Genomic DNA, 10,471 nt, shown 5'->3' with positions numbered 1-10,471 from the left:
AACCTTTTATATTAGGTTAGGTAACAGATGATTGCAAATACAGTTGTTTGTTGGTATAGAATATACAGCTGGCTATTAATGTTTTCTGATGTTAGTAATAGCACACTATTCCACTGATCATACATTACCAAAGTAATGCAAGGCATTATATTAGGTTAGGTAACAGATGATTGCAAATACAGTTGTTTGTTGGTATAGAATATACAGCTGGCTATTAATGTTTTCTGATGTTAGTAATAGCACACTATTCCACTGATCATACATTACCAAAGTAATGCAAGGCATATTTAAGCTTAAAAAAAAAAAAAAAAAAAAGACTGAGCACAGAAAACATTATTCCCAGCTGAAGGGCTTTCAGAAAGCTATAAATGTGTGAAAACAGCAGAGGGTTATAGTGGAAACAGTTTTGCAACCTTAATACTAAAAAGCTGGGCAACTACTTTGGCTGTCCTTATCCCCATGAGGCTTGCTGGACATATGCTTGTACGAATGTGATAAATCTCACAGCTTGCACCTCATCTTTGCTAAGAGCAATGAAAAAAAAAAAAAAAAAAAAAAAAGGTACTTGAGATTAGGATTTCTGACAGATATAAATATGGTGTTTATTTACTAATGTAGTATCATAACTTAAATATTTTTTCTTCTTCCTATTGCTTGAGCAGATCTGAAAGTCTCTTGGTACAGCAAAGAGAGAGAGATCAAGCCATCACGGTTTTTTAGAATGACACAATTTGAAGACTCTTACCAACTAGAGATTGCTGAAGCTTATCCAGAGGATGAAGGAATCTATACCTTTGTGGCTAGTAATTCTGTGGGCCAAGTGACAAGCACTGCTACCTTGAAGTTAGAAGGTACTGTGCGAAATTAAAGATAGCTTGTTCAGGTCACATTCCAATACTAATCTTAATATATGCTGATGACTATATGTGAGTCATTGTCTGTCATGTTGTCTCTTAACTCAATTAATTGCTACTATTTACAATGTCCACAGCATACATTTATGTGTCCAACATATAGGTGAGTCACTGGAAAACATTTTTTCAGTGTTCCATGCACCTCATCTTTTAATTTTCTCCAGTATTAGGATCTGTCATGCATCAAACATTGTAGAAACCTTCTATCTGTGGAAGTGCTTTGTTTACACAATCTTTGATTTGACTATGAGTAGAATCCAGTAAGAGATTTTGTATAAAATTCATGACTTTGAAAGTGTTGGAAAACATGTTAAGTAGAGGGGTGTACTAGGTACTTGGGCAGCTGAAATAGTGTACATTTATATGAATTGATGAAATGTTGATCAAAGTTTCAGAGCAGAGATATTGTCTGGAGAATATGCTATGTAAGTTCCATACTGTCCTTGATACAATTTAACTACAAATATTTTGTTTTCTTTTTGCAACAGATTTTATAAATGATGGATTAACATAATTCATGCTGTTAAGTTGTAAATTAGGAAAAAAAAAATAAATCTTGAATAAGAGAGAAAATTTCTTGTAGTGTAGAGCAAGAAATTAAAAGTTGACGTGCTTCTTTTCAGGATTTAAAAAGGTTGAAGAAGTTACATCAGAGTCCCATTGGCATGTTCCTTCATCTGTTTCACTTAAGGAGGAGTCTATTGGCCAAAGGCCCACCTTTATTCAGCCTATTTCAAGCTGCAGGGTGTGCAGTGGGGAATCAGTCAGATTTCAAGCTAGAGTCTCTGGCATGCCCAAACCAAAAATCCAGTGGTTTCATAATCAACAACTCATGCTGCCAACAAAAAACTTAGTTTTCCACTTTGATGAGTCTACAGGCACAGCTATACTGATAATAGTAGATGCTTTTTTAGAGCATGCTGGCCAATACTCTTGCAAGGCAAGAAATAGTGCTGGAGAAACAACTTGTACAGCTACACTTACAGTGACTGCAGAAGGTAAATCCCCATTTTTACTTCAAAGGGATTCAGTTTGTTGTATACCACAGTTTTTACACTGTTACTAATGTTCTTCTTTCCTTGTTTCACATCTTTTCTTTAATAGCTAATGTTAGTAGTACCTACCCTCTGTAACCCAGCCATTCTCTTTTTTTCTGGTTAGGCTGTAACATTCAGAAATTTCAAATTTGTATATTGATATAGGTTAAAGTATATACTCATTTTACTGAAGGCATTCAGATTTTTAACACAAGTAATTAAGTGATCTTTGTAGCGTTTTTGCACTATCCTGTAGGGGAAGAGTGGGGGGAAAGACCAAAAAAACCCCACCAATACTTCAGTGAAAGAAGAGACAAGCATCAACTGTCTATCAACTGCATGACTAGCTTAGGTGTCACTTGTCATTCATGTATGTGAATGGATAATCTTTGTGTCAAGAGTGTAGTGCATCTGGCATGCTGAGTTTTCGAATGAAGATCATTCATTTTCATCCTCCATGCTGTTTGATTTTGTTCAGAGCATGGTTTAGTAAAGTTCTTTAGATACTAATGTTGTTGTTATTTTTGTTACTTGATTACACAGTGCAAGACCTAGATAGGCAAATTTCTGGGAAAGATGTAAAAGAGTCTATCCGGTCACAGGCTATATCAGAACTTCATGTTGCTCCTCTCACAAAGAAGAACATCAAAACTTATAAAAAAGAATTTAAATCAGTGCAACAACCGTCACAGGAATTGGGTGTACAGGTTTTTGAAAGCATATCAGAAAGTTTCACCATGAAGGCTGCAGCAGTTGAAGAAATGGAAGCCATACACACAACAATCCTTTCCCAAACATCTCAGAGCACCAGTATCTCTATGGCCACTGATCAGGAAATGAAAGATGTCCCTCCAAAGATTCTTTTACAGCTCAGAGACCTAACTGTAAAATGTGGTGACACTGCTCAGTTCGTATGTGGCTTAGAAAACGAATTCTTCTCTGAATTTCTTTGGGCCCATGAAGGTGAAAGCATAGAAGTGTCAGAAAAACTGAAGATATCACAAAACGGAAATGTTCTACTGCTCACAATCCTAAATGTCCAGCTGACAGATCAAGGACGTTACAGTTGTACTGTTTATAATGATTATGGAGGGACAACAACCACTGCAATACTAACAGTCAAAGGTGGTTATCTCACTTTTAATATTATAACTTACCGTTTGCAACTTCCTTATCACTGCCTAGAGCTCACTCTTACTTCCTTTCTTATTAGTATTTAATAGAGAAAGCTCTAGTAATAGTGCTTTGGGGTTTTCCTCTGCATTTACAGCTCTATTCATAAGTGACGTGCAGTACAGGGAATTGGTATTGGAAATTCATGCCTCTTTGGCAAGTCACAGATGTCTGAGGCTTTTTACTCCTCATATCCTGTATGATATGCAGTGAGTTGTAAAGCAAAACAGGCTAGTAGGAGTTTACATTTTGAGAATTCCTGAAGCTGGACTTTAAGGAAGATAAGAATGTCAGATAAGCAATGTTGAACTAGATACCTGATCATTTTAAACTCTGTGGATCCAACTTGATTCCAATAGATCCAAGGTTCCATTTTCAAGTTTGGCAATATAGGTCAAGGTATTTAAAAGGGTTAAAGGGTGCAAGTGTAGTATCAGTGCACTAATGATTTGTCTTCTACCCTTTGCTCTCCCTGAGCTATAAGTATTTATTTTTGCTAAGTCTCCTTCCACTTCTTCCTGACAGCAGCATATTAAAATAATAGTAGTGTTATCATCAATGAAGACCCAAAAATATATTATCACCACAGTGGACAGGTGATAATATTTCTGCTAAGCTCAAAGATTCAAGACCAGAAAACTAAAATGAATAATGAGGAAGCCATTGACCCTGTTGATTTGGCTTTTACATATTGAAGTTTCTTTCTTCTCTGTTGAGCTCTGAAAAGCAGTTTATATAATCTTCTGCTGCTACTTTCTAAATAGAGGCTTTCAATTAAAAGTAAGGATGTGTTTTGTATTAGGCACTACAGACCAATTCTTAGGCCCATGGAAGTCCTATAGGCTTAACTGATACCTAGAATTAGCCCAGCACGAATAGAGCTCATCAGTGTGTATTCACTCATGCTTAATAGCATTGATGTAGCACTAATATGCTGGGCCTTCTTTCAGTACTAATTACTGGGGTTTTTCCTCTCTCAGTATAAGGATTTTTTTTATTCTTGCAAAACGTGTGATCTAATCCTTTTCCTAACTTTATTCTTACCTAGCAAAAGAAGCACAAGCCAAAGCAGTAACAAAAATTACCCTTGAATCAGATACTAAAAATGTTAAAGCAGCCAATGATTGTCAGTTTAAAGCGTCTGAAGTTAAGCAAGAATCTTCCAAGAAAACCTCGAGCTTGTTTGTATCTACATCCCAAAGACCCTATGAAACTGAGAAGCAAAGAAACAGAGTCTACTATCCTGATGTTGTGCCATGTGAAGCCGTCACAGAAACTGATGCCGAAGCACCAGAGTTTCTTGAAACTCTGCCTTCAGAAACCACTGTACAAGAAGGAGATGATGTATTACTCTTTTGTATAATGAAGGGTGTGCCTACACCCTGCGTGGTGTGGCTATGCAATCAGCTAATAGTTGAGGAGTCTGCATTGTGTTCCTTAAAACATGATGGGCCACTGTGCAGTTTAAGATTGTTGAAAGCTGGTCAGAACCACAAGGGTATATACAAGTGCAGAATAGTTAATCCTGCAGGACAAGCCGAGTGCAGCACCCATCTGAGAGTGACAGGTTGGCAACTGCATGTTCCTTCCAAGATTCAACCCCTCGTGCATAGCATCATTGCATTCCAGTACATTCATTCACCTAGGAGATGATAAAGAATGAGAAGCATTTCATTAGTCTGTGGATTGTTTAATATTTTCTTCAGGGATTTAAGGCATGATAAAGGCATGTCACATTAGAAACTTTCCCCCACCCTGCAAAAGTGAAAACAAATCTTATAGAAAAGTGTACAAACAAGTTTGAAAGCATTTGGTATACTCTGTTCTCAAAATTTATCAAGTGTTTGTATCGTTTGGCATGCATTTAATGCATTTATGTGTGTGTATGTGTGAATTTCTGTATATTTGCAACAGAGATTGGATGTTTTTACTACATAGAGTGTCGATTGACATATTTAGCAACTGTAGCTCAAAAATATCTGTCTTTTTATTCTAGTTCCTGAAAAAATCATTCATGAGAAACTGGAAGAAGAGATTGAAATGGAAGTGAAAGGTACAGTCACCAATGATGTTACACTGAATAATTATTATCATGAATTAGTAACATTATGAAAAGCTTATCTGCTTACATGTAGTGTCTGAAGGGGAAAGAAAGACACACTTGAAAGCATATTAGAACATGTTGCATGTTTGTTTTGATATGCAAAGGGATACCTGCATTATAAGGTTATTTAAGTTTTAAAATATGTTTAAAACTTCAAATTTATAATTTTGCAGCCATATTTTTATGTTTACTTCATGCTTTGCAGCTGTTTACAAAGCTTTTATTTGTTCAATTTCCTTTTGAATGCATGGAATAGTTTACTTCAGAAGGAAGTTATACAAATATGAATTATATTATTTTTAAACAAGTTAGCAACCTAACATCAGTTCAGTGGACACTATTGGATTGATGGATGAAGTATACTAGAAAGCATTTGTTGTTTAGGATATGCGAAAGCAACACATTCCCATGGATTCCTTGCACTTTCTTTACATACATTAATTCATCATTATACATCTCTTACCCTGGCTTGCAGATAGCATACGTGGTTCATGTTGCTTGCTTTTTTCCCTGTGCATAACACTGTGAAGTTAGTGGCTGTATTAGTTCGAATAAACGCCTTCTCATTTCATGTTAGCTAATTGCTTACTTTAAAAAAATATATATTTCAAAATATTTTTTCTCAATTGTTTGACCATTTAATCTACAAGCAGAAGGGTCAGAAAGGGCGTTTATTCTACTGTCTGCAAGTCAGGTAAGATTTTCTTCTTTGCCACTCAAAGACGCACAGCTTTTCCAGGCAGCAAAAAAATACATGCAGAAGAATGTATTATTTTGAAATTCATTTTTGCTTGTTCAAGAAGAAATTTCCACAGTCTGAAGAAAGAACAGACAAGGAACGATTTTCGTGTCAATCTTTAAAACAGAGCAAGGCGTTGCGTTTATTCGAACAAATATGGTGAGTGAATTACTTTTTTTTCCTGGGTGTGTGATGAAATCTGTTGCATGCCCATTTTTAATTTCAATATATTGCTATTTTATTTTTTTAAATTGGAGGGCAGGCAGAGTACAGCATGTTGTAATCCATTCTTCTTGTCTTGCAGAGCAGCACAGCAAGGTGAACCTCGAGGGACTTGGACCAGCAGCAGTGCAGGCTGGCACCCAGAACTGTAAACCTACCTTCACACAGGGCCTCAAGTGTAGGTCTGTCTTGGAGGGGGACCCTGCACTCTTCCAGTGCAGGCTGGTGGCATGCCCGACACCCCACATGGCCTGGTTTCACAACAACCGGCCAGTTGTACAGGACTGCCGCAAGGTGATCCTCACTGAGAGTGAGGAGCACACGCACCACGCCAGCCTGGAGGTGCGGGGTGTGAGGGAGCACGATGCTGGCAGCTACAGGGTATTTGCCATTAATAGTGAGGGTTCAGCTGAGTCCACTGCCTCGCTGCTGGTGACACGCAGGGGGGAGCAGCAGGGCTTGGTTTTCACAAGGAAAGCAGAGTGGATGCAAAAGAACTGGGAGTGCCTGCTGCAGCAGCAGCAGGAGGACCGGCTGCGGGTGGTGCTCCGCTGCACTGGCTCACCATTTGACAAGGGGCAGGAGGCTGAGCAGTTGCTTGGGAACCTCTCCCCACAGGTAGGGCCTCACTGTCCAGGGCTGGCACACAGTAGAGAGCACAGTGGCACAGTGGTGGGTGCTGAGGAGCTGCTGGATGAGGAGATCCGTTGGAAGCTGCAGCGGCTGCGGGAGGCAAAGAGGGAAGCACTGAAAAAGAAGCAGGAATCTCTTATGTCCATGTCCCAGGAAGGCCCCCCTGGGAAGCCTTGCCCTCCTGAGGTGACTGCCAAAATGGATGGCTCAGACCCTCTTGCAGTGCAGGCAGTTTTCCAGCTGCTGCCACAGGTAGGGCCTCACTGTCCAGGGCTGGCACACAGTAGAGAGCACAGTGGCACAGTGGTGGGTGCTGAGGAGCTGCTGGATGAGGAGATCCGTTGGAAGCTGCAGCGGCTGCGGGAGGCAAAGAGGGAAGCACTGAAAAAGAAGCAGGAATCTCTTATGTCCATGTCCCAGGAAGGCCCCCCTGGGAAGCCTTGCCCTCCTGAGGTGACTGCCAAAATGGATGGCTCAGACCCTCTTGCAGTGCAGGCAGTGAAGAAGTACCACAGGCAAAAGACAGTGGGGGAGAGGTGGCAGAGGCAAGGTGGGCTCCTGGAGCCCTGCCCACCCCTCTTTGTCCAGGACGTCAAGCCCCAGGTGGCTGTTGAGGGGCAGAGATGCACCTTCTCCTGCCTCTTCCATGGCCGTCCACAGCCCACAGTAGCTTGGTACAACAACAACAAACCCGTGGGACGCATCTGGGGCACAGCTGTTCACACTACAGGGTGCTGCTCTACACTGACCTTCCCATCCCTGCTCCTACAGCATGGTGGCACTGTCACCTGTGTGATCTTCAACCCGCTTGGCACAGTCAGCACCTCAGCTGCACTCTGTGTGAGGCCAAGAATGCCTGCCTATGAGATCACAAAGAAGGAAGAAGAAGAAGAAGAATGGAAGAAAGAGAAGGAGGAGGAAGAGGAGGAGGAGAAAGTGAAGGAGGAAGAAAGGGAGAAAGAGAAGGAGGTGGTGGAGAAGGAAAAGGTGGAGGAGGAGGAAAAGGTGGGGGAGGAGGAAGAGGAAGTAGGCCTGCCCTTTGCAGCAGAGCAGGGACTGCCAAACGCAGTTCCAGACTCAGATTTGCTGTCACTGCCTGTGGAAATCAAAATTACTGCCCCCACTCCAATACCAGATCAAGACACAGAGATGAGGGAGCCTATGCAGCTCTCTTCAGACCAGGCTGCTCCTACCATAAAGCACAAGTTCAAGTTTTCTTTTGATGTGGGAAATGAGCCACCCCAAATTGTGGCAGAAGCCCCAGCACACATTCATTGCCATGAAGGGGAGGCAGTGGTGTTGGAGTGTGCTGTGTCTGGGCAGCCCACACCAGCTGTGGCCTGGTCCCTGAATGGCCAGAGCCTCTCTGCCAGTGAGAGGCTGAGGTTTGAGGATGGCAAGAATGGCGTACACCGCTTACACATGGCAGCAGTGTCTATCACAGATGCTGGGAGGTATTGTTGTGTGGCCACAAATGTGGCTGGAACAGCCCAGACTGCCTCTGAGCTGACAGTGCAGCCCAGTACACCCAGGTTGTATAGCAAGGATAGATGCACTGAGGAACTGCCTGCTGTGGATCATGTTCTGCACCTCCAAGGCTTCAGCACACTTGGGAAGGTTGAAGAGGAACATATCACGTGCTCCAAGGAGGAGGAAGCTCACCTACCCTGCTCCCTGACGCTGTCTCCATCTCCTGGTGAGCGGCTGGAAAAAGAGTGTGAGAAAACATCTCACTTCATGGAAAGTGAGTTGGAGGAAACAACAGTGCTGGATATCACAGAAGTTTATGCTAGGCAAGAAATGGGTTATACAGAAGAAAGTGTGAAGGATACAGATGGTATTTCTGAGATGAGGGAGCACAGGGGAAAAGCTGTCTGTGAGGAGCACAGCTTTGGAATTGATGCTGCTGAGCTACACACCAGCACATCCAGGGAAGAACATGAACTGGTGGCCAAGGACTCAGGTCACTTCTCAGAGGAGCTGGAGGCTGAAGTAGACAAGGTGGTACCACGTGCAGATACTGTGTCTTGGGACATCTTGAAGTCACCATTTATGGAAGTGAAAGGGCAAACACATGCTTCTGAGCAGTCTGCTCTGGCAAGGAAGTGTGAGGATGCACAATTTTTCATTCCTGTATCACCTGTGGTACAAGAGGACAGAGATGTTTACATGGAAGAGAGCAATGCCCCTGCCTGGGAGGAAATCTCTCCTGATGTGCCTCTTACAGAAGAGTCAAGTGTGCTACACTTGAAGGACAACATTGCAAGAACACCCACAAAGGACAAGTTTGGCTTTTATGAGTTCTGTACAGAAAAGCAACAGGAGGAGCAGGCCAAGGAACAAGAGAGATCAGTTGATATTGAAGAAGTCACTGAGGTTGATGATCATCTTTGTAAAGAGGAAATTATTTATTCTGGGGTTGCTGCACATTGGGAAATGCACAATGATGGACAAATGCTGCAAGAAATGGAGTCTGATGCAGGCAACTCTTTGGATCTAATCCTCACTCCTCCTGCCATAGAAAATTCATGTCAGGATTTTACTAAAGAAGTTGAAGTTCACCTCGAAGAAGTGCATTTCAAGGAGCAGCCTTTGCCATCTGAGACTGAAGAGACCAATATCACATTTGATCTGAAGAAGTTTGTGGAGTCTTTCCCAGCTGCAGAGACTGTGGACACAGAACAAGCAGAAACCCCCACAGCTCTGGAAAATGTGGAGGTGGGAGTGGCTGAGCTTATCTCCCCTCTGCACCAGCATGATGTGCTTGTGGAAGAGATGTCTCTGAGTGAGGAGCTACGTCAGAGCTACAGAATGCAACAGGAGGAGATTGATGCCCAGGAAAAGGCACAGCCAAGAGAAGTCAGAAGGGCTGACTTGAAACTCGCTAATGAGGACCTTGGCAACATCATGACATCTGCTGAAGATAGATCTTTTACTGAAGAGATTAATGAGTCAGAGATGAGTGTCTGTGGGAAGGATTCTCCTGAGGAACAAATACATAGTTTTCTAGTGGAGTCCACAGCAGATTCCCAAATAGGAGTGCAGGAAACACATGTGTGGGAGAGTGGGGAACGACTGGAGACCACAGACTCCCAGAGTGACAGCTTCATCATCGACTTGAAAGAAGCTGCACAGGAAAAGAAACCCCAGACTGGGTATCAGGCTGAGGAGGAAGAAAGTTCTGGAATAGGGGTCTTCAAGAGACGAATGAGCTGCTCTACCTATGAGGTAGAAAGTACAGATTCCTCTGAGGAAATGCCCAGGGACACCCAACAGGAACCAAACACAACCAAGGGCTTCTCTTTTGGGCAACTCTTTCTTGGTTTAATAATGGATGATACTGTGACACAGAAGGAGCAAAGGAAGGAGTCTTGGAGCAAGAAGAGACGTCCCACTGAGGAAGCCTCTGAAAATAGCGTGGATGAAGAAGGACTGTGGGATGATGTTTCTACAGGTCCAGAGCCCACTGCTGTTCAAGCCTCAGAGCTGGAGCCTGACTTGTCCCTGACCAAATATTTAAGGTCATCTGGGATGCAGGAAACTCCACATCTCAAAGGGACACTTCAGAATGAGCAGCGAGAGGCCATCACTTCACTGGAAGTGGAGGAAGTTACCTTCAGCATGGTTTATGAATATTACAACAATCAGC

General features: G+C 42.4%; 1 protein-coding gene across 1 annotated transcript in view; it reads left to right on the top strand.

The window, feature by feature from the left end:
• Window positions 1-10,471, top strand: part of TTN (titin) — a 248,597-nt gene that overhangs the window by 34,612 nt on the left and 203,514 nt on the right. Inside the window, exons 42-43 of the mRNA XM_009996323.1 lie at window positions 663-851; window positions 5,121-5,177. Coding sequence (XP_009994625.1) covers window positions 663-851; window positions 5,121-5,177 — 246 coding nt within the window. The remainder of the gene's footprint in view (window positions 1-662; window positions 852-5,120; window positions 5,178-10,471) is intronic.

Source organism: Chaetura pelagica, unplaced genomic scaffold (genome assembly GCF_000747805.2).
Source record: "Chaetura pelagica isolate M959 unplaced genomic scaffold, ChaPel_1.0 scaffold3, whole genome shotgun sequence".
Lineage (NCBI taxonomy): Eukaryota > Metazoa > Chordata > Aves > Apodiformes > Apodidae > Chaetura > Chaetura pelagica.
Note: the sequence above shows the minus strand (reverse complement) of the source record. Positions and strands in the feature narration are given on the sequence as shown.